The 24,583-nt window shown below is 36.8% G+C and overlaps 1 protein-coding gene across 6 annotated transcripts in view; it reads right to left on the bottom strand.

Annotated features, from left to right (window-relative positions):
* The window catches only part of LOC145673896 (uncharacterized), a 128,869-nt gene that overhangs the window by 41,209 nt on the left and 63,077 nt on the right, over positions 1–24,583 (bottom strand). For all 6 annotated transcript variants that reach the window (XR_014128840.1, XM_081743700.1, XM_081743696.1 and 3 more), the window contains 3 exons: positions 21,599–21,754; positions 12,448–12,603; positions 8,511–8,566 (listed from right to left, as the gene is read on the bottom strand). Coding sequence is in view for 5 of the 6 variants with exons in the window: in XM_081743700.1 (XP_081599826.1) it covers positions 8,511–8,566; positions 12,448–12,603; positions 21,599–21,754 (368 nt within the window). In the remaining variant the exon portion in view is untranslated. The remainder of the gene's footprint in view (positions 1–8,510; positions 8,567–12,447; positions 12,604–21,598; positions 21,755–24,583) is intronic.

The following is a 24,583-nucleotide window of genomic DNA, read 5'->3' as shown; positions in this document are numbered from 1 at the left end:
TAGAGAATTAAGGTAGATGACAAGACCTCTTCTCCGGGCGTAGAATTAATTCCAAAAAATGGCCTCTATATCTCGTAGCGCTTAGGCTGTGTGATGATACATGTTGAAACCAGAAGTTGTAGTGAATTTGTACCACTTCCGGTTTTAGTAGAGAGGTTAGCATAGAGGTAGAATATATTCTTGAGATGCTTAACTGATTCCGAAAACCCGCTTCTTGCTACTATTGCCATTATGTTTTAATATTTGTTCTATGCGACTTCCGGTACTTATGCATTGCATAATTTGCAAGTCTAATAAAATTCCAAGTATGGAAGTTTTCCAGAAGGAAAACAAGACGCAAGAATATATTAGGAAGGCACTGCTCTATGTACTGGTAAGAAACATTGATTATTTGAATGAGGAGGAAAAAAAAGAACATCTCAGGATTAAGAACGAATACAAAACCAACGAGTTCAGGATGTAGAAGGTAGCAGTATGAGGAGAAAAATTATTTTTTTAGTTTAACGTTCGACAGTTATGTCCTTATAGGCAAAAGACACGTAAAAAAACAAGAAAATTAATATATATATTAATATAATACATATATACAGGGGTGGTCCCGCGTAGAGTAGTCGCTAACGCTCTCGCCTTCGGTGCGAGCGGTCCCGGCTTCGATTTCCGGTGGGGCCAGCCATCCAGTTTTCCTCATTCACACCAACTAAATGCCGGGGTGGTACCTGACATATGTCGTAGGCCCCTTCCTTCCTTCCCTTTCCCCGGATAGTGTACTCACAGAGGGACGTCATCCCTAAAACGTGAGGGGCTAACATGGCCATAGATGCCCAAAGTCCAGAAATCTAAATCCTAAATATACAGGGTGAACCCGATTTCAAATTGGCACCTGCTACTCGTACACGACGCGGAATTCGACAACATACGAGAGGGCTTTTTATCTTCTTTTAATATTAGGAATCACCTCCTAAAGTACGTGTACATCTTTCTGTTCCATTCCAATTGTCAGGATACGAGCTTCGATTCCAAGTTGGCACCCCTGCCACTTGTGCACTGTGGCTGAAAACTTACCTAACAAAGAGATACCAATTGTATTTATTATTACTATTGTCTGTGTGTGTGTTCTACTATTTGCATTGATAAGAAAAATGGAAAAGGATTTAGAAAATGGAAACAAACAACATAATGCAAACTCTATTATATAAAATGTCACAAACGATTCTAAATAAATATGGTCCCTGCCTCAATTATAAAGGGATAAAATCGAATTAGAGAAATACAACATGAAATGCAGAGATAGTCCTCGCATGACCAAGAGTAAGGGGTTTCACTGTCGACCACAATGAAGTTAAGGAATGTCCACTGAAAATATCTACAGAAAACGAAAATTTTTGAACCTATATTTATTCCAACTAAGAAATATTCAGTATCATATATTATTTCCATTGTTTATTTTATTCACTTTTCAGAAAATATAATACATAAGGTTTTCTGTATATTTTCAAGTATAAATTCCGCAGAAAACTATACTTTAAGTTACTTGTAGAAGTCATACAACAAATTTGCAAAACTGTACAACAGCTCTGCAAAATACTATCACCCTTCCATTATTACCATCAAAGGAGTGAACAATTATTTGTTGATTACTTGTCAATACAGTTGCCAGTTAAAAGCTAAAACAGGAAATATATTCCCTAAAATTCAAAAATGAAATGAAATGAAATCTTTGACTTTTACGTCCCTCAGTTATGCCGGTTAGGCGAAAGGAGACGGTGATTATGAGAAATGAATGAAATGGTGGAATGAAGAAAGTGGGAGGAAAAAGGGAGAACCCCGAGAAAGCCCACGCACACGGTGTTTGTCCACCGCAAAGTTCACTTGGCGGGGGCTGGGATCGAACCCGGGACCCCAAGCACCAGAGGTGAACGCTCTACCACTGAGCCACCAAGGCCCTCCCTAAAATTCAAGGTAACTAGTTGGATCAGAGGGTAGGATGTTACTTCGTATCCACCGGCTATTATACAGGTTGTCTACTGAGTTGCATTTTCAGAATTCCAGTATATTTTCAGTATATTCAGTATAACTATCAGCAAAATTCCAGGACCTAATACAAGGATTTTTTTTAAAGTCCTTTAGGAATAATCACACTCTTGATAATTTCAGGTTTGTAGTTGTTTTCCCAAGAAAAGATTTTATTTTTAATTAGCCTTAGTTAGCCTTGTTTTTTTTTTTTTTAAAAAAAAATACAAATTATTTAACATTTTGTAAAGGGGCTCCCAACTCCTCTCACAGTCCCCCACTCCACCCATTGCTTTAAATGTCTAATTACAAAATGTATATAACTCTTGTTTTGGAAAAATTTACAATCTCAATGAATTTAAAATTGTTTCTAAGACTAATATTTCTAAAACAATTACAGAAAAGTATGGTTGACAAATTACCAGTTTTACATAAATTATGAAAATCGTTTTATAAATTTATAGCTTCATATATAACTGTTCATTTTTAATTCACAATGATACAATACACACAAAATATATTTGAATAGTGCTAATATTCACGTAATATTACGTAATATTCACGTAATTTGGCTACGTAGATCACTTCGTTAACACTTACATCCAATAAACACAGCTAAAGAAAGAGTATCATAACACACACTGTGCAAGTAAATAGTTCTTCAGTGGATTCTGTACCAGGCTTATTGTAAGTAAAAACTTGTTCTAAATAATAAGTCATATATACAATCAACCACTTTATATGCAACACAGAAAAAACTTTAATACATTAGCCTGTATACAGTAGTTTATATGCTTTATAAAATATGTAACACAAAATTTTATGTTCTATGCTATACAGTTTATAGTATACATTTTATAACAAATTTGTGAATTATTGATTATTAATTCACAATGATTATATCTTACACTCACGAGGTACACGCATTTAAGACAGTATCTTTTTCAGTCTTTTCACCTCACCTCATTCTCTAGTTGTTCTGTTTTTTCCTTAGCACTCTGCATAATACATTGTTTTTTCAATTCTAATTGTTTCATTTCTTCTGCTGCTAACTTTCTTTTGGCTGTGTTATTATCTACACTTTTTTTGTACATTTCTAAAGCATCATTTCTCAATGTTGATGCATCTTTGGACGCATGGATCATCATTTTCGGAACACTAATAGCTAATACCCCACCAACTGTAGATACTGCATCATACACAATACGCTGTGTAATCAAGCTATTTTCATGAAGATTCTCTACTAGGCATTCTTTGTTTATGGAAAATCTCTTTCAACAGCAGCGTTGGCGTGAAACAAAACCAGTACTTTTATGTGTGAAGTGGATCAGTTCTTTGGAAACATTGTGTCGAAAATAGGCGGTGCTTAGAATGGTATCAAAGTTGTTGAGATACTTCGTTACTTCTTCCTTTGATGAGAAATCTAAGTAGTCTCGTTTTGCAGTGCGAGCTTCCATATTAGATAATTGATTTACCTCAACAAGAACTTCTAATGCATCAGTTACCCTGTAGGTCTTAACAGACGAATTGGTCATAATAGCAGGATTGAAGCAGTTGGCACCTCTAAAAAACTTGAAAGCAAGAGGATTCTTACAAAAATCTTCATGTATATATCAACAAGGAATTTTCTATATAGTCACCATAGAACTGAAGAACTTTCTCATCTTTTATTACCTTACCTTTTAAAGCTGTTTAGGCTGCAAATCCAATGTCAACAGCACGGAAGGTCTTCAGGCATTCTGTCTTCTTCAAATCAATTCAGAGAAGCTTTTCACTAGTATTCGCCGATTCCAAAACCTGATTCTTTACAATTCTTGCCAACAGGGTCGAAGCATAGTGAACTCAGATCAGTGAATCATAAAAGGCAAAAGAGAATCATTACTCTGATATTTGGAGAGATACTGTTCTAGTTCAAGAGAAACAAAACGCATGAATTCCAACTGTGCTGGGAGCAGGTCATTTCTTACAAAAGGTTTTATAATTACAAAGTTTTCTGATGCAGGAAGTTCTTTCTTTTTTTCTTTTTGTCCTCAAAAGCATCAACATACTTCTTAATATGTGACAGCATTTCCACAGCTCTTTCAATAACTTTTGAGTTTTCGATCCATTTGGTAGAGCAAAACTTCATAAGAAAGAGATGTGACCCTGTTATGCGTTTGTAATCTGCACGTCTACTTGGGTAGTTCTTGAAGTACAGACAGCGCAAAAATCTGTGAATGTAGCATTCGGAGTTGTTATTTGCTGTTTTAATGCACCGTAAATAGCATGCAAGAAGCACGTACCAAAGTCCAACAGCTTCGGATCTGAATGTGAACATTTAAGTACTTCTTTAGGGCGTTCAAAAACTTCAGATTTACATTCGGCCCGTCCATTGATATTTGCATCTTTTTCGTATCCAAACCAGTCTCTTTCAAGTTTTCAAAAATGCCATCAGAAGGTCCTCAGCAGTAGCATGACCTAAAAATGTGGACATAAGATATCTTGTTCGTCCCAAAATCTAAAACTCAATCCATTTGACCCTTCTGAGCGACAGAATTTAAACTTTCATTAAAGAAATACAGAAGATAGGACACTCTTTAACTACGTTTGTCAATTCTTTCTGAAAGTACGGGCACAATCCATATATAAGTATCCAAGTTTATCCTTGTGCATCTTGAACTGCTTTGCAATTTCGCCGAGAAACATCACTTTAAAAAGATCACTACAAATGCCAAACTTCTAGCAGAAGAAGGGTAATAACTTGATTAATTGTCCACAATATTTCTGCAGTAAAAAATTCATCCTTGATAAAATTGTTAAGAGTATTTCTACGCGTAACACAAGTATTGAATGTTGTGATCCTGTTATCAATAACACAAGTACGTTCGTTATTAGCAACTGAAATTCGCACTTCACGAAGTTCAGTTTTCACCGGAACAGAGTTGTAGTTGATGCAGCAGTATTTACAGGAACAGACTCTGTAGTTGCTTCCTTAGCAGGTACCATGTGAAACAGTTTTTTGCTCAAACTTTAAGAATTTACTCTTTCAATATGCTTCTTGCTTTTGGCATGAGATCGAACTGAAGACATCCCATGTTGCTAATATCAAAATTTGTCATCCAATACCCATTACACTTTCCATTTTCTAACCTCTGGAGCCAATTCCAATTTGAATTTATTGTTCTCTCATTTATCTTTGAAAGTCTTTCCTCTTATTTTACTCATTGTCTCTGAACAGATAAGTAAAACAATAATGTAAGTAAATAAATAACAATGGATGTAGTATATTATATACATAATATACTCAGGGCTGCAAACTAGCTGTAGGGTAACATTTACTGACTAAAAATGTGGAAATGCTGACTAAATATCTGACATTACTGATATCAATTCTCATTTAAAAAATGAAGTAGGCTAGGCTACAATAACAAATCAAATAATTAATTTCTTTTAAAATTGGCCACCTTCTACCCACTGAGCAGCTGTGAAAATTGAAATTCGATCTTTAAAAAACAAAGAAACGCGATAAATAGGTAATGCTGTGCAATCATCGAAGCCCAGAGTAAGTCACAGCTGTTTAGGGCAATTCCCTTGCCTCCCTTTTAATATACAATATAAAAATAAAGACGTACGTACACAAAAATTTGTACTGCATTGTGCACGACAAAAAACCTTTCAACAAACACTTCGTAGACTTCACAAAATATTTCTTCAAAAATCAATAGTTAATGTGACCTGCAACAAAAAATAATTTAAAATAAAATAAATTAAAGAAGGGTGTTGCTGTTAGGTGTATATAGCTGCTCACGAAAGCGCTGAATTCTTTACACAAACAATGTGCCACATCCATACAAAGCATTAAAACTAGCCCTCAATTCCCCTTATTGAGCATACTTTTACTGACTATTTGCAGCCCTGTATACTGTATTCGAAGCATTGTATATAATATAATGCATCCATTGTTATTATACGTGAGGTATTGAAAAAAAAAAAGAAAGAAAGAAAAAAAGAAAAGAAAGAAAGAAAGAAAAAGAACACGGAAACTGAAAACAGTATTGGTAGAAACAGGGAAGTTAGTGACTATCTGCAACCCCAAAAGAGAGAGAAAGGTCTTAACACCGGATCATTGGGGAAAATCACAATTTATTATTCAGTAACTGTACTGTATTACATAAATATTGTTCTATAAAATCAATTTTTTCATGACTTGAAATTCAATTTCACTACTTTCATGATCTGTTGACCGACAACCCTAACTCATGACTTTCATGTCCCGTAGACACCCTGCTCGGAGGTCTGATACAGTGAGCCAAGAGCATCATTTGTATTATATAAATGTATTATTAATTTATATTACAACTTATATAAATAATTAATTGTATATTATTCTATTCTAGTTATAATGCAAGATTGTTATTACCCTGGACTTTCGGAGTTCAAAAATCCAGGGTAGATTACAGTAGTGTCATTTCCGATTTTATTAAGAGGGGCAACAATGGCCATCTACAAAAGTGTCTCATGTTATTTATTAATGTATTAGTATACAAGTTATTAAAAAGCATGTTTCTGGAACTTAGGGGGAGGGGCAATTGCCCCTCCTGCCCTTCCCAAATGACGCCCCTGGTAGATTATCAAGAATGAAAATATTTGTATATTTCATAATTTTTCCAATATGTGGATCAAAATTCCAGTATATTTCCAGTATCAAAATTAAAATCCAGTATAATTCAAGTATTTCCAGTATTAGTAAACACCCTGATATAGATATTTTACAGCTCGGCTCCTGCTCGAGTTTAAGATAACGTCAAGGAGCTGGCGTGACTTCAAGATAAGGAGACGTCAAGAAAACGGTGAATGCAAGTGAAAGTTAAAAAAAGGAGAAATTAAATGATTTGCTTAATGGACAAGTTGGTAAAGGATGAAATCTTTGTGTTTTACGTCCCAGGCTTATGTCGATAGTCGAAAGGAGACGGTGATGATGAGAAATGAATGAAATGGTGGAATGAAGAAGGTGGGAGGAAACGGAAGAACCCCGAGGAAACCCACGCACACGGTGTTTATCCACCACAAAGTTCACTTGGCGGGAGCTGGGATGGAACCCGGGACCCCAAGCACCAGAGATGAACGCTTTACCACTAAGCTACCGCGGCTCCTTGGTAAAGGATGCTTATTACACGAATATAGGAAGTAAGACATTGGATCATCTTCATTTCTGGTACAGTAAGTGATAAGCAATATTAATTAAAGCTTTTCAAAAACTTTTAAACAAAATAACACTTATGCAAATATCAAACAAAAAATTCAAGAACATTTCTAACCAATGTAATTACGATGATTGGTCGAATGAAACTGTGATGAGCTCTCTAAAACTGTTCGCGAGCAGGATGTGGATTAACACAGAGCACTGTTACCAACAACCAGTGGAAAATCATGTAGAGATATGTCTGACATCAAACAGGCACAAGGCAGAAAACACAACACTGATGTCAAATGAGCTGTCATCCAGCTGTGCCCTGACAACTGTCTAAGAAGTCGTTTAGGCACATAATAGTTACATTCGTCAGAGGATGAATTGACGTTTATGCGGAGGATTGTATATCACGGATAAATGTTCCAGGAATTTTTTGTTTTCCAACAACGATCTCACTTTGGAAGAAATGAAACCTTTAAATTAACCTCCCGCTGATATAATCTTTTTATTAATGGAGAGGGATGATTACTGAAAGTGAATAATTATGGAAGAACTGATATAATGAAAAAAGTATAGGGACACGAGAAAACATCCAAGGAAACCAACGGACGCAACGTCCCACCACAAACTTATATCGCCTGAGACTGAATCACAACTTAGAGCTCTAATGTTGAGCTAACGTGTCTGCAACAGCACTGGAACATCCGTCTTAGAGCCAAGACCAGTCAATGGCGATTTTCATTTGTTTGTCTCCTCTCGAGAAATATATAAAAGGTAGAAGTTTCAGATCGTATGGTGAATTCCGGACTTGTATGAAGAACTGATGCCATATGACCCAATGCTTTCTTTCCCTAGAGCGTCTACCGGCAGTCCCCGAGCAGAATATGGATCGCCCAAAGGTACTACTAGCAATCCAGAGGTGAATAAACTCATGAGCTCTGCCCTCAGTTAAATAAGATCGAGCACCCACATTTTCCCAGCAACACAGAAATCACAGATTTAATACTTGAATACATCAGAGGCAGTATGGACCACAGAAACATCTTCAGATATGTCATTCGTAATCACATTTTGGGACAGATCTCTTCTGAAATACTTATGTCTTAAATCTGTAATTGATATACATGTAAGAAATTACAATTGACAAGTCTCACGTAGCTGAAGGAGGACGTAAAAACCAGTTGAGCACTTCTGGTTGTGACAAAAGAGTAATCCCTACTTCCAGGAATTCGCACATAATTCCAACTGGTATTATTCCATTTTTCTATTTGACCAATGAATGCAGTTTATATTAAGTTCAGAAAGGTATATTAAAATCTAGTCGTTTTACCTTCTTTGACACACCATAGCCCTTGTTTCCTCTAGCTGCATGATGACTGCATCGATCTAAGAGAAAGAGAGAAAAAATTAGTGAATTCTTTCGAAAATATGTATTACTACAAATTTTTTATTTTGTACTTGAATATACTGCCATCCTTACGGAAAGTTTCGAAATTTCTATTGCAAGCTTGTCATCTTTAAAAAATATATTTTTGCTTCTACTATAGCTAACACTTTTCTCCAATAAGGATTTAGGATTTAGATTTCTGGGCTTTCTGCATCTATAGTCATTTAGCCCGTCACGTATGAGGGATGACCTCCCTCGGCGAGCACACTATGCGGGGAAAGGAAAGGAAGAAAGGATAGGGAAAGGAAGGAAGCGGCCTGGACCTATAAGGTAGGTACCACCCCGGCATTTGCCTGGTGTGAACGAGGAAAACCCAGGGAAACTCATTCAGGATGGCTGGCCTGAAAAAGCTTTTTATACTCTTTCGACCGAGTGCCCCCACCGGGATTTTTTCTCTCCAATAACTCTGGTATATTGGTGTAAGCGCACATCCAATAGGAATTCACGGATCTGGCTCAAAGTTGGTACACAACAACATGGTAATGGAATGTACCCATTAGAAAGAAAGCAGTTTTTCAGACAAGTAGATAGTCCTAAAGATGCTGAATGTCCATCTGCGGTAGGGTATATCACGCTCTGTAGATTTTGGTGTATCTGAGTGATGGTCGTTATTGAAGCCCGACTGGCGGTCAAGTGCAGTCCCGTCATGTCCCGCACATGCTTGATAGAACTTAACATACTATGGTGGAAGGCACATACCGAGTACAGCACGCGGATACACATTATATTGCTTGAAAATGAGAGGTTCAACAAAATGTTCAGATACGGTCGGAGGACAAGATTCACGACTTCGGAAATGTACGACGCACTAGTCATATGTCAAAAGATGAATCAGGGAGGGAGGATGTTACTTATTACCCATTCTCTCAGAATGTCATGTGAGGACGCTGTATGACGAGCGCAATACATGTTTGATTAACCCATTCAGCTGCACGTGTAGGGACTTGCACACGACCGTTAGTGTCTCCAAGGTTGAAACGAAAAAAATGAAATCTTTAAGTTTTACGTCCCACGGTTATGCCGGTTAGGCTAAAGGAGACGGTGATGATGAGTAATGAATGAAATGGTGGAATGAAGAAAGTGGGAGGAAACGGGAGAACCCCGAGAAAACCCACGCACACGGTGTTTGTCCACCACAAAGAAGGTTGAAACGACTCTGATCGGTGAATACCACCGTCATCCACTCTCTTGCCACTCAGTCTCTCCGAACACTGCTGAAAACGCTTACGGTGATGAAAAGATGTAAGGAACAATTTTGCGGGGAGCCCGGGAACGTAGGCCTGCCTCGAACGATCGATTATTTGCACACTAAAGTTGCAACCTTTGGTGAATTTAGTTGCACCGGTGGTAGTTGTCCACAGAGTAACGGGTCCAAATAATACTTGTCATGGAGCCCTCTGGTGTGTTGCGGGGCACCCCTGCTATGGGAACCTGTCTCCCACCGCGTACACAAGAGATTTCCAATCTTTTTGTCTGGCAACACATTTTACAGAACGCTCACAACAACCCGACTAACTTGTTAGATTTATAAAATGAATGAAAAAAAAAAGAAATCTTTCAATTTAACGTCCCACGTTTTTGCCCTTTAGGCTAAGGGAGACGGATGATTCAGGCGGAAGTGAATGATAGTGGAAGAATTGATAGAGAAAACGAAAGTACCTCGAGAAAACCTATGTACACGACGTTGCCAGCCACAAACTTACATGGCCGGGGATCGAACCAGGTGTCCCATGTACCAAAGGTAAGAGCTCTAACACTGAGCCACCGTGCCCCACTTGTTAGATTTATAATTAGAATATACTAGTAAATTTATAATACTGTAAGATTATATAAGTTATAATGGTAAATACATTATAATAAACTGTAGTGTACAGTAAGTTTCTATATACTATTATCTAATTATCCGCAAGTGGCATTTAGTATTGATGCTGCCGTTGACTGGTACCATTGGGCATTACTGCCACTGGTAAATCTATCTCAAAATTGTATTTTAAATCATTATTAAAGGCTTCATGAAACAAGTGAAATGTGTCGTATGAAGTCCACACCGCTAAGCCATCTGAATGACATACCAATGTGTTGCAACACACCGGTTAGGAAAGCTTGATACACGTCACCGATAGATCATTGACACGTTACGAATCATATGAGTGTCAACTCTGCGGAAAGATTACCAGTAACCCAAACATATGGCCACGCTCAAAGCCATTTAATTGAACAATAGGCGTTCGCTGGCGTAGTTCTAGGATTAAGTTTTCTCACAGAAGACCCTAAACAAATATTTATTGAAACTAAAGAATATTTTGACTTATTCCTAGCTTCTCGAAATTACGTATAAATGCAATTTGAACAAAATATGATAAAATGTTCAAAAGTTAGAGTTTAACACATATTCTTAAATACCTTCCATCCGGTCTTATTATTTCTTTGAGAGTTCATTAGGATAAAGGTTAGAACAAATATTCATCTAATTACAAGGAAACCAAAAAAGTTCTTTCCGTTCTAGAGCAGTGATAAACAAAGAGTAATATAGCGGACGGCACATACCCTTGGATTTCGAAGTAATCTCTACAGCATCCAACACCATTTGCCAACGTTTCTGCAGCTGTACAATGCCCTGGTGATAAAACTCGGTAGTAGTGGATGCAAAGACGTCCGCAAATAAAGAGCAATATCTTCCGCAGGTCTCCCTCATTTGCGAAGGATCTCCCATGGAGGTAGTTGTCGAAGGAACGAAACAGGTGACAATCTGTTGGTGAAATGTCCAATCAATATGGTGCATGACAGTGTCTCCCAGCCAAATTGCTAAAGGCTCTCCCGGATCCTCTTTGCCATATGTGACTTGGCATTGTTTTGCAGGAACAGCACACCTTTGCGATTCGCCAATACCGGCCCTTTCTACCGCAATGCACCCTTTGCAACTGTTGCGAGTAGAGCAGTGATGGTCTGACCAGGTGGAAGGAGCTCGTAATACACCACTTGCCGACAATTCCACCATACACAAAGCATACCCTTTCGTGGGTGATCTTCAGGTGTGAGGAACAGGGTCACATGGCCACAACCATTATCTGGTACGCTTGGAAGTGTCATAGAGGACCCACTTTTCGTCACCAGTGAAGAAGTGATCAAAGATAAGCGTGTTCATGTGCCGAGTCAGCAAGGACAAACAGGCTATCACTCGTTGTTCCTTGTTGGCTGCCAATAATGTGTGGGGTAACAACTTGCTTAACTTGTACGACTTCCTATTCCATGCAAGTGCAGTCTGACTGTTTCAGCGAAAACATGGAACCCTTCTGCAAGTTCCGAGTAACAGGACGAGTAAGTGACCATTTTGTGTCTTCATTTTTGACAGAAGACTTGTGCTTCACATTTTTAAACCCTCTTAACCATTCTTTTTTTAACGTATCAACATTTCTCCCTATGTTTTAAATCCTCTTCGGACTGGATCCAAGCTGAAGGTGAAAGGAATTTCCGAAAGCGCTACTCAGAAGAATGCTTTTTTTTAATTATTTTTTTGGGTGGTGGTGAGTACTAGCCTTTTGCTTGCATTTCTTTCTAAAGATTATCACCGCTTGCAATACTGTGATTCTTTGGTTATTTTTCATCATTGTTTTAAGTCAAAATAATACACCGAATTGATAGAATATGACCCTCCAAAGAAAGGTTATGATCAGGATTTCTGAACAAGAGTCTACATGTACGGTGCACACTGATTAATTGGTTAATAATCTGGAGCCAAGCTTGTATTCTTTTCTTACGAAAATTTTGCCTAGGTCCTGTCAATATCACAAACTGTATACATCATTACTTCATTACTTACGTCTCAGCTGGTGATGTGACTGTGGAATTTCCAGACCATGTTTCGTCAGGCCGTTCGATTCTGAGGATGTGCCGCGAGAAGTCGAACAGGTGGCGGTAGATGGAATATGGCTGGTCTTCGAAATCGTGCTGGTTTTAGAAGATGGTCCCATTATACCTATGAATTATAAAATAAAAGACGTAGTAAGACGAATGTGTGAATTTTACAATTCCTTATGCTTACTTAGGTCCGTTATTTTATACATTAAAAAGACAAAACATATTCGAATTATTTGGCAAACAAAACAGATAACCATCAAAATTAAATAATAATAATACTTATAATAAAGTTTAAATGCTCACGTTGTAAACACGAACATTCACAATATGCTTATTGTTACAGGCTTTATCAGGCCCGTGAAAAAAAAAAAAAGAAAGAAAGAAAGAAAAAAAAGTATAAACGTGTTACAGAATAAATCTATTGCAAAATAGAACAATGAGGTTGTAAACAGCAGTTAATAGGAAAAATGAACCAACATGGCGGATTGTATTATTTCTTCCCTGTAGGTTTCGATATATTAAATATTTTATTTATTTATTTACTTACTATTGTTATTTCAACACAAACTGCAACGAAGAAACTATGGTCCGGCGATATAACTTATTCCATCGTCAGACTTCAAAATTGGAAATAATTTTCTGATATTAAGTGCTATATTAATACCACTATGCAGAATAATGAAGTATTACTGCACGCTATGTACACAGTGCACTCACCGCATTTTCTGGTTGTTACACCGGTGATGTATGGTTTCTCCTTAATGTGCTAAGACCATAAATGAATGGAATACTACCGTACAATGAAGTTAGGTACAACTTAAATTCGATCTTCCTAACAAAAGAATAGTCCTTCGTTTATTTTCTTTCTGACCAAGACACCTTTAACTGCTAATTAAAGAGTATTTATTATTTTTTCCGTCCCAGATTTATCTTTAATTGCTACTTAAACAATATTTATTACACTTTCATCATGTCGAGTACATTGATTTAGAGTTTTGTGCATAGTTAGAAACTAAAACCCTGCATATCTAACATTTTTCACTCTTATATTGCAGGTTAAGGCCTACCATCATGTCAAGTTTGATTCAGATCGAATGAGGTCGGTTGATTTTTCTTCTTCCTTCGAAAATGCAACCCAAAAGTTTACTGCCCATAACTCGGGAACCGAAAGCCTGCACATGTTTCACACACTTATATAGCAGATCAAGGTCTAAAGCACGCCAAGTTTGATCTCGATTGAATGTGCTAACGACAAAAATCATGTTAAGTGGTAGCGGTTTGAGAAAAAGTGGTTGAGAAATCTGAAACGGCTGTGTCTTTAAGGCTTGCTGGAAAAACCTGAACATGGGTACACATAATTAGTTGAGAAAATACACGATACGCTTGAAGGGACCGTGATATTGGAAATAACCCTTTTGGAATAAAAGAACCTTTGAGCTTAATGAGACGCATGACAGTGGCTTTACATAGTTCCTCAAGTAAATCATGGTTGTCTACGTAATATTTTAGTTTCTTGAAAACAAGGTGGGGAGTCTCTCAAGAAGCGTATAAAAGATGATGTTGATGGTGTGAAAGAAAGGAACATTGATGATGTGCTTCGCAATGGAACTCTAAAAACATATGGTTACCATGCTGGAGTCTTTATAAGCGAGGCGGATGATGATAAGTTACATCACAAAGGCGGGATGTTCTTGTATTCGATAACTGTGATATTGTTGTGTGTTTGAAGAAAGTATAGAAAGCGGGAAAGACAAATATGTCTGGAAATACAAAACATGCACATTTAATGGGGTACAGAGAAACAGATAAGGTATTTCACGATGTTTACGAGGAATGAGCTTAAACTCTTACGTAATATTTTTTATTTATTTATTTATTTTTTAAAGTCGAGATGAGATGATGAATAAGAAATGAATGAGTTTATGTTGAGCCATGATGACTTAGTTGGGAATACAAACACAGGAGACGAAGTAGGGTAGTCACGACGCTCCATTTGTATTTATTTATTTATTTATTTTTGTCCTTAATTCGATTTTTCATGAAAAATCAACAACACTACATATCGTTCGAATTCATCCGAATGGGATCAAACATAGCTTGGTGCTAGATTATGAACTGCTATAAAAGAGTGAAAAGTTATGTTATACAGACTTTCGGTTCCCGAGTAATAGGCGGTCAAATTTTGATTTATATTTTCGAAAACAAGAAATTATACAACGAACTCATCCGATCAGGATCAAAATTCGCATGGCAGTTGACTTTGACCTTCTATACAAGCGTGTGAACTACTGTCTTGTGCTGAGTTTCGCTTCCCAACTTATTGGCTGTTAAATTTTGAGTCATATTTTTGAAAACAAAATGTTATGCACCGAGCTCATTCGATCAGGACCAAACCTGACATGAAGGTAAACACTGACCTGCTACATACGCGTGTGCAATATTATGTTGTGTAGATTTTTGGCTCCCGAGCTATGGGTGGTCAAATTCTGAGTCATATTTTCAAAAACTAAAAGTTATACACTGAAGTAATCCGACCAGACTAAACTTAGCATAGTGATAAACCCTGATCTCCGTATGAAATATTATGTTGTGCAAGCTTTGGGTTCCGAATTATGGGGTGAAAGTTTGGGTCACATTCTCGAAAAAAAGAACATCAACCGAACTCACCCGATCTGATGAGTTTGGTTGATTTTTTTTTTTTAATTTTTATTTATTTATTTATTTCTGAACTTGACATGTTGGTAGGCTCTGACCTGCTATATATGTTTGTGAAATACTGTAAAGTACCCAAAATTCAAACATGTATTTTGGAAATTTATTGTAAAATCAGCAAGCGATAATCAAACTATTTCTTTAAGGAAATGAAAACAGACAACGTAGGCATCACACCACACTTATAGGAAGTTTTCGTATAAGGAAATAACAAAATAAAGAATTTCATAAGAAGGCCTGAGCTAAGTCCTTCGCTACAACCAGGAAGCGCCCGAATCCCGGAAAATGGTCGTGCTGGTTGAGTACGGAGACTGGACTCGAGGAGTTCGAATTAAGAGCTGATAGGGAAAAGTCAACGTTAGGAGATAAATCTCAGCTGAATTAACCAGTGAGTATTACATCTATCTACGATGTGGGATAGTCATCATGATTAAGTTTCTGTGCCATTACAATTTAGTAGATTTTTGTAATTAAGACCATTTCGAGTCCTGATAGCTTGTGGTGTGATGTTGAAAATACCCAAAGAAAATGTTTTCTTTTATTTCATTTCTTATCCTAATAAATTCGTTAAACTCATCCTTAAGTTGTCTTAATACATGGTGTTACAAATTTCTGATGAGCTACGCTCTGCCCTCAAGCATAAGAGTTTCTAAGATGCTAAGTTATTTCAGATTGAAATTTTTAGCACACGTTAATACTATGGTGTGCCGGCTTTTGGTTCCTAAGATATGCACAAAGAAATACGGTTTAAACAGGCCAGTCCTAGACAGAAAAATAAAATCAAAGGAAGGGCGAGTTTTTACGACTATTATTAATGAGTATTATGTATGTGGGGTGACTGGTAATTCGACCTTTTCCTTCAAAGGGTTTATTTTACAACTAATTTGGAACAAATTTGTCACTATGAATCGGGAAGTTGGAAGTCAGTAGTTTCAGAGTAATTTGCAGGTCTATGCTTTCTCTGAGATTTCTCAACTTACAACCAAAAGCTACACATTGCGAACAAACTACTCTACTCTGATCACTAAAGTGATACTTTTCTAATAGCTGACGATAAAGTACTACTGTAAGAGAAAGAACATGCCCAAAATTATCAGAAAGTCAGAAACGAATAGGTTACAAATCAAATCGTGATATTATTTTCTAAAACCTCATTTATATCAAAGCTAATAACTTAAAAAGTCATCAAGACACTTGGTGTACAAATTGCTAAAATAACTACCTCATTTTACAAGCTTTTCACAAAGGTAAAATGTTGTCAAATTTCCAAAGTTAGACAAAAAGAAGAACACCCAATGCGCTGAAGCATTAATTTAAATTTGATTCGTAAATTCACTTCAACGTGAGGAAGTTGCCAGTGTAAAGAAATGAATGGGGAGAAAGTAACAAAGTAATGAAGTTTAATGAAACAAATTAAAAATAAACCTACATACTACAAATCCTGTTCGAACTGCCCTTTTGATTGCGTATGCAAGCACGCAACCTACGACGTAATAAAGTCACTGTCACTAGCGGTCAGAACGTGTCTTTTTGTTCTGGGCATTGGCAAGATCATCTCTCTCTCCCTCTCAAAACTCTCCTACGGTTGCTACCGGAATCTAGTATAACAGATTCTTCACACGTGACCCCAATTCTGAAGTCTCATGAAGTTAAATCCAGATTTCGCGCCAGCCATGGTATCGGGCCATCTCCACAAACGTTCGAATACACGAAATCAGCGCATGGTAGTTCGTTTTACAGGAGTACTGCATTTGTCAGCTATTTGAAAAATGTCGCTGCCTATTAAAAGATAAAGACACGTTTTTCTTTGTGAACAGGTCTTCTCGGGCTAGCAGCCAGGTAAATACTGTCATACCTTGCGACGTTTCGAGGGCTGACATCGTCCTCATCTTCAGGCGAATATGATGGGGCAATAGTGTATGGAATATATACTTCATGTATGTGTGATTGGACTCTTCTGATTGGTGGTTAAAATGGCGGCTTCTGATTGGTGCTTGAAATAGCAGGATATGATTGGTGTCCATGTTTGACTCAGTTGGAATCGTGTGTCTCTGTTAACGCTCGTTTTTTCTTGCGTGATTGCAACAGCTTCTTTTATCCTTCTGTCCCAAACTCTTTCCTTCTCTGTAAATCTTAGATTGCATTCTGTATGGCATGTTTTTAAGAAAGAAAATGGCCATGCTGCTGGAAGATGTGACACTAGCCACAAAAAGAGACATGGTTTACCAACATGACGGCTGCCCAATCCACTTTTACCGAGGCGTACAACAATGGTTGGATAATAAGTATCCAGTCAGATGGGTCAGTTGAGGTGAACCGAAACCATGGCCGGCGCGAAGTCAGGATTTACGGCCTTGTGACTTCTACATTTGGGGTCACAAAATATGTCGCGTATCGCACACTGGTAGTATCCGTAGAGGAGTTGAGAGAAGTGATCCTAGCAGCTGCCTAGCACATAAAAGACACGCTCTCAACGCCAGCGAAAATGATTGAAGTACGTTGTAGGCTGCGTGCTTGAATACCCAATCATGGGAGGCAGCCCTTTGCTATTCTTCCTAACTGGGCCAACGCTAAGGGTTTTATTTTCCCATAACATATCTAACACTTCAACACTTGTATAGTATCTGTCCATGAACAAAACATGTCCTTTACCGAAGTAGTGCTTGCACAATCATCTTACAACAGCGAGTATCCTGTGTTTTACATTGCCTGAGGACCCAGCGTAAACCTCACAGTTGAGAACATATCCGGTACCAGCATCACATAAAATGTACAACTTTATACCATATTTATTCGATTTGTTTTTCATGTACACTCGAAACTGAATACGTCCACGAAAAGGGTAAATACCCTCGTCAATAGTAATATTTCGTCCTGGGTTGAAACTTTTTTTTTTTTTTTAACAAAATAATCTAGGTATGGTCTTACTTTGAAGAGGGGGTCATGGTTACGTTTACCTGCACTTACAACCTTTGAATTGACATTCACGTAATCCTGTTGCGTGTCATCAAGCTTCTTGCAAAACTCCTCGGAAAAATGGCTTTGTCGACCAATAATCCTGTAATTTCGGTAGCTGAACAACACACATATGAAACATAATTACAAAGACTTAATACAGTTCATAAAGTTTCACTGTAACACACTTGTACCATATAGAATGTGGTTTCAACTTTTCTTGACGACGCAGCAACTCAATTTTATCAGCAGCATAACGATTTGTTTCCGATTTCACATGTTTAAACATATCTGATTCAAGAAACATAGAAAAACAATCTAACGAAGTATATGAAGGATCAAGGACAAACGTTAAACCCTACAGTTTCTTAGAAAACAGGCAAGTGCGATTGTTCATCACGAGAAAACCACATTTTGTCACTCCCTTGTACATTACTAAGTGATGTACTTGCACACGGATCATTCTGCAACACGCAGCAACTCAATTTCATCCATTTTTTCATGTTTTTGGCAGCCTGTAACTCCGAAAAGAAGCATTTGTGCATCCAAGTTGGTCTATACTTTTCGTCTTATCTTGGTGTCAGGAATCACCTCCCAAACGTTGTCGGTTTTGTTTTGAAACACCCTGTATATAATTTTATACCCTGGTCTTTAGACGAGAATTGCACTATGTGGCAACATCACGAACAAAGAACCACAGATAAGATTTACCAATCTATCAGTTACATCGATTTTTTCCGGACGGAAGTTTAAGTCGATATACGATGGCTAGCACCACTTACTAATAACAATCGATGTAACTGCTTGATGGATTCGTAGGGCAATGCTAATGGTTTCAAGTTAATCTCCGACACTGAAACATAGTGGAATTTTGGTTCCCTATAGCGGTTGAAGGAAGCCCTGGAGGGTATGCCATTATATAGGATTTTTGCTCTATTTTGATCTGAAGAATAGCGTTCTGTTGTTCGTGGGCGCCATTTTTAGAACATCCGATATATATATATATATATATATATATATATATATCAGGGAATATTAGGTTTGATTTAGTTCAATAGCGCTACAAGGAGAGGAAATAGGAAGAAGGGAGACATATTGCGATTTGAAGGGTAAGAAGTAACGGAAAAGCATAGCATAGGCCAAGAATGAAATGGGAAGAGAGAGTCAAGAGTTTAGACAGTATTTACTGTTGAATTCTAATAAACGATTAAACGCTTCCGAAAGTGAATGTTGTTATAAGACAGAAGAGAAACGAGCAGTTTCAAGTAAGGATTAAATTTGACGGCTAAAAAGAAATTTGGTCTTAGATACATGGATATGTGGAGCTAATGCTATAACCTGAACGGTAGTCGGTTTAAAGCCTTCCACGTTAGTCTAATGGCTAGCGTGACGACCACCTTTGATACACATGGTCCTGGGTTCGTCTTTCGGTAACCGTGGGCCTATATTACGATAAATCATGTAGTATTTGAATCCAGACGAAAGACTGAGGTGGTCATAAGCGAAGAATTTGTTTCAGGTATTTCAGAAACAGGTTGATGCATGAGGAGCCAGAAAGGCACATTAACACCCCATTCGTGACTGTCCCCCTGGCATTAATCCTCTCTAAAAACCAACATCATAAAACTCTCCTCGTTTTCCATATACTCATTTAATCTCTACGATTATTGGATCAAAAGATTCATTATATTTCAGTCAAAAATTTTCTTGTAGGTCTTATATCTGGAGTTGCCAAACCCAAACTATCACTTAACTCAGTATGATGTACTATTCCGTAAAAAAATACGAAAACTCGATTTAGTGGCAGTTCAAAAACTTTGTGGCCCCTGATCAAAAAACTAATTCTTGGCCAAGATAGCAATCTTTTGATCCATTTTTCGGATCATTTATAAAATTCTTGTTATGAGTTTTTGTTTTCATTATGTTTTTGTTATTATTACTAAAGATCAGATGCTAAAAATATGCAAAATAAGCAAGGAAACAGGTACGCAAAATTCAAAATATAGGCAATAAAAATACGCATAAAACTCTAACTTGAAAGAATGAAGATAAACTTTCAACAGCTGAAATGAATTCATGAATTCATTCATAAATAATTTAGAAACATACCTGAACATTGTTAGTAAAGAACGCCTTTTAAAGAAGAAAGCAAGAAATTCTTTTTACTTATACCATATCACTACAAAACAACACAGTGTTTTGCACTACTTTGCGCACAGCAGTCTGATATTATTGATTACTTTCAAACCAGAAGATAATGAATATATCTCATATAATTTATCTTAATTGAATATATTTTGGCAGTCTATCATAAGGAATAATTGTGATTACACATGGTGAGATACTTGTCAAGTTTTTAGTTGACAAATTATGTCTGAGATTATTTTTTAACTAAAACGATCTTTCCATTTCCACAGATGTAATCGGGAAATATTTAGAGCACGCAAGACCATGCGAATCAACTTCATTCACATATTTCTACTCTTGAGCATTAGTTCAATTGTTCGAATTTGTCTAAGTTCGTATTAGCTCATCCACACTGCTGGTGGTTGCATCTTGTCTATATATGGGGATAGTCTTTGACCTGAACGTAAAGTAGTTAAAAATAAAAAAAGTTAAATATTTACTGAAACACGAGATGTATGTAATTATTCTAATGAAGTCCTTGAGTTTGAAAAAAAAAAAATCAGAGGAGGTAATTTTCGGCACTTAAGCAATAATATAGGCATTATAGACCGAAAAGGCAAATTTTACTGAAACTGAAGCACAAGTCCTCCAAACGTATTCAACACGTTCATTTTTTCCAGTGATTATTTCATTTTACATCACCAAATTTAATATACTTCATACCTTGCTACAATTTAGAGGATTAGACACAACGCTGACTAATCTGTACGTATCTCACACATTTAATTTCTTTCTTACAAAATTTTTATTCTACGAGTATCTAATTATTCCCTAGCATATCTGATAAATCGACATAAGAAAGTTTCTAATTTATTTTCATGAAATTCAGTTGTTATTTTGCCTGTTGTTCTCTATTGTAGTTAAGATTTTATGTCTGGTTCGGGATTTCTTTGCCCCAACCCTCAGCCTCATACGCGTGTATATAGGTGAGCAGTTAAAAATACGAAGCTAAAAATTTGTGTGTTTCCCTTACCTAACTCTTGCCCACAATCTCATCATTAATACAAGTTAGAAGTTGTACAGTCCGCAGCACAAAACCTGCAACATGAGCATGTAAGTTTATTGTGAAACGACGAAGTCTTTTGTTCCAAAATAAATGTGCAGGGGAGGACGCTGAGGTTTCTCCTGGCGTGATTCGTGCCACTTAGACGTTATGTTGATTCCCTGCGCTGTTAGGCGTCGTTTCACAATAAACTTACATACTCATGTTGCAGGTTTTTTGCTGCGGACTGTACATATCACGTACTGTATTGACTTACGAGTCAGAATGTTTGGAGAAAGAACTGCTTCCAAAGTAGATTTCGATGAAGCGCTCAATCCTGGATATTTGCTGCGAACATTCATATAGATGGGGGAAGTTGGAGTAAATGTGCTCGTCGAAGCCGCAGAAGTTCCAGTAGATGATTTCATTGTACCTACACATTAAAAATAGAAGATGTGGTGAGGCAAATGCGTGAATTTTACATTATTTTATATTCGAATACGTCCGTTACTTTATAAAACTCTTAATATTTCACCAGGGGTTATCAACAATAATGAAATAATAAATAAGTACATAAACAATATCCACATGCTGTAAGCAGTAATATATAGCAATATTTTGCCCATTTCTATTGGTTTCATCAGGTAGGTGAAAAAAGGGAACCAACACGACTGAGTTCCTTATTGCTACATCACTCTGGGTTTTGATATACTGCATATTATTAATTAATGAATTAATTTCAATACAAATTACCATACAGAAATCATGATATGGTGGCATCATTTAGTGCATCACCAGACCTTAAAATTGAAAATAGCATAGCACAGAACGTCAGAAAATTAACATCAGAATTATGACAATCTAGCATCACTACACATTAAGTATAGTAAGTAAAGTACTTTCTGTTCCTCATGATATTTTACCGAACCCTTCTGTTGACAGCTTTATTAGTACATTGTTTAAGTTTTCAACTTTCCCGTCAGTCGTTCATATGTTTTTTAAATACATACACTTCAAAATATAGATGAGCGCCTGAATTTTTGTAAGTTCTTTAAAATTGTGAGTTTGGCAACAAAGCATTCGAAGTAATAGGAAGCGGAAGTCATAAGAGAAAAAGGGTAGTGAAGCATTTCCAAGAAACTTTATCATCTGCCGTTTGAGACATTATTTAGGTTCTATTTCATTACTTAATATAATGTTACTTTCCGAGCAAAAAGTACCTTGGCAAACGCAGAAAACTTTGTTTAGTTAAAGAAAAACATACTTTTTTTTAACCCACCGAAACTCGTTTAAAAAAATTAAGGAGTTCCCTCGCTATCAATACACTGAAAGATAGTACCATAGTGAGTTTCGATAGCCGTGCGTGTTTAGTTCGTTCTTTCTTTTGGAAATCAACTTTTGAACCTGGTTCGAATCCCACTGGCTGCTTTTACTTATTTTTTTAAAAGAACTTTTCCACTGTTCTTAGTTTATTTTATTTTATTTATTTTTTTGATTCTTTCATTCTTCAGAAGTCATGCTTTAGAAAGTCGCTAACTGATTCCCGTTTGTATCCGACGATTTCTCAAATACCAAGGAAATGAATAATCTGGGCAGTAATCTCAGATAGTACATAGATGCTACTAAAATCGGTTAAAGCGTTTGTTCTTCCCAATGTGCGTATTGACGAGGGGATATTAAAAATTTCCCCCCGACAAAAAAAATATGTGCTCCCTTGAAGAAGAAAATTTTTCTCCCTCTAGAATTTTTTCGAGTGTTCATGACGAAAGAAACAGGGAACAACTTTTGTTTTGTAAGTGAAAGCACTATATTTAGGAACATATCATCTTAAGGAAATGGGTTTATCAAACCTCCGTTATATATCTACTATGTCCGTGTGGTCATTCGTCCACAAAACGAAAACATCTCAAAGATTACTTCATGGAACACCACCACACATGTGTTCAGTGTGTAGAATGTCAAAAGTTAGGAATGGAGTTCGACTACGGAGGTAATATTCAAACCGGCAGTAATAGAAATAAACAACTGCCGGTTTTAACGTTGATCACTTAAGCATCCCAACACCACATTTCGTCTACATCCTTTACTTTATACTAAAACCGAAATCGGTAGAGGTCCACTAAGACTTTCGGCTTCAGTATTGATCTAAGCAGACCAAAAATGATGAGATAGCGAGAGGCATTTTTTAAAAATCGATTCAGCGTTCTAAGAATAGAAAATACCTTCTGTCTTAACCCTGTATTCAAATCAGAAGTTTCAGATATAAACCACTTTCAGGTTCAACACTTAGAACCCTTAGAACCGTAACAGATAGCGAAAAGCGGTTTCCTGTGGCAGAAAATCGACCACTTTCAGTTTTAACGTTGATCTCTTTAGAGCAAAAACAGTAACAGACAGCAACAACTGTCTTTCTGCAATCAATTAGGTATCCCAAGATTATATTCCCTCTTCACCCTAATCTCTCTACCACAACCGGAAGTGATAGAAATCAGTACAACTTCCGACTACAATATTGAGAAAATATCACTCCGTACAAGTCACTTTTTTCATGGGATATACACGTGTCACTGTATATAGATCGAAGAAGTACTATAATTGCATGCTTGCCAATCGAACTCAGTATGACCATAATTATAAAACAAGCAAGCTGTGACACTACCCGAAGAAGTGATGTATATACATATAATAAGTAAATATATGTGTGAATTTATCCTCCCTCCCTGGGTAAAATATTCAATTACCAAACTGATTCTTCACTTTAAGTACTGACTGATGTGGAGGTACTTTTTTTTTTGGATCAAAAGATCCAATATATTTCAATCAAGAATTTTTTGTAGGCCTTATATCTGGAGAACTATATACAGAGTAGCCAAACTCAAACTATCAGTTAACTCAGTATGATGTACTGTACTTATTCCGTAGAAAATACGAAAGCTCGATTTAGGGGCCGTTCAAAAATTTTGTGCCCCTTATCAAAAGATCCAATATATTTTTCAATCAAAACTTTTCTTGTAGGCCTTAGAGGTCGTATAAAATTAACTATTGGCCAAGAGCACAATTTTTTGATCCATTTTTTCTTTAAAATTCTTGTTAATTGTAGATGCCATTATAGGAAAACAAAGGTAGTACTTGAATAAGAAAGCTACAAAAAGCTAGAAAAGCTAACATCTCCGTTTCCCCAAAATGCCCGCTTTTTATGGGAAAATTGAAAAAACATCCATCCCAAAAACCACGGCTTTTTTGCATGTCTAGTTCAAGCCTC

This window comes from Thermobia domestica, chromosome 17 (assembly GCF_964235325.1).
Source record: "Thermobia domestica chromosome 17, izTheDome1.hap1.1, whole genome shotgun sequence".
In the NCBI taxonomy this organism is placed as follows: Eukaryota; Metazoa; Arthropoda; class Insecta; order Zygentoma; family Lepismatidae; genus Thermobia; species Thermobia domestica.
The sequence above is the reverse complement of the archived record's forward strand: the minus strand, read 5'-3'. Positions and strand labels throughout refer to the sequence as shown.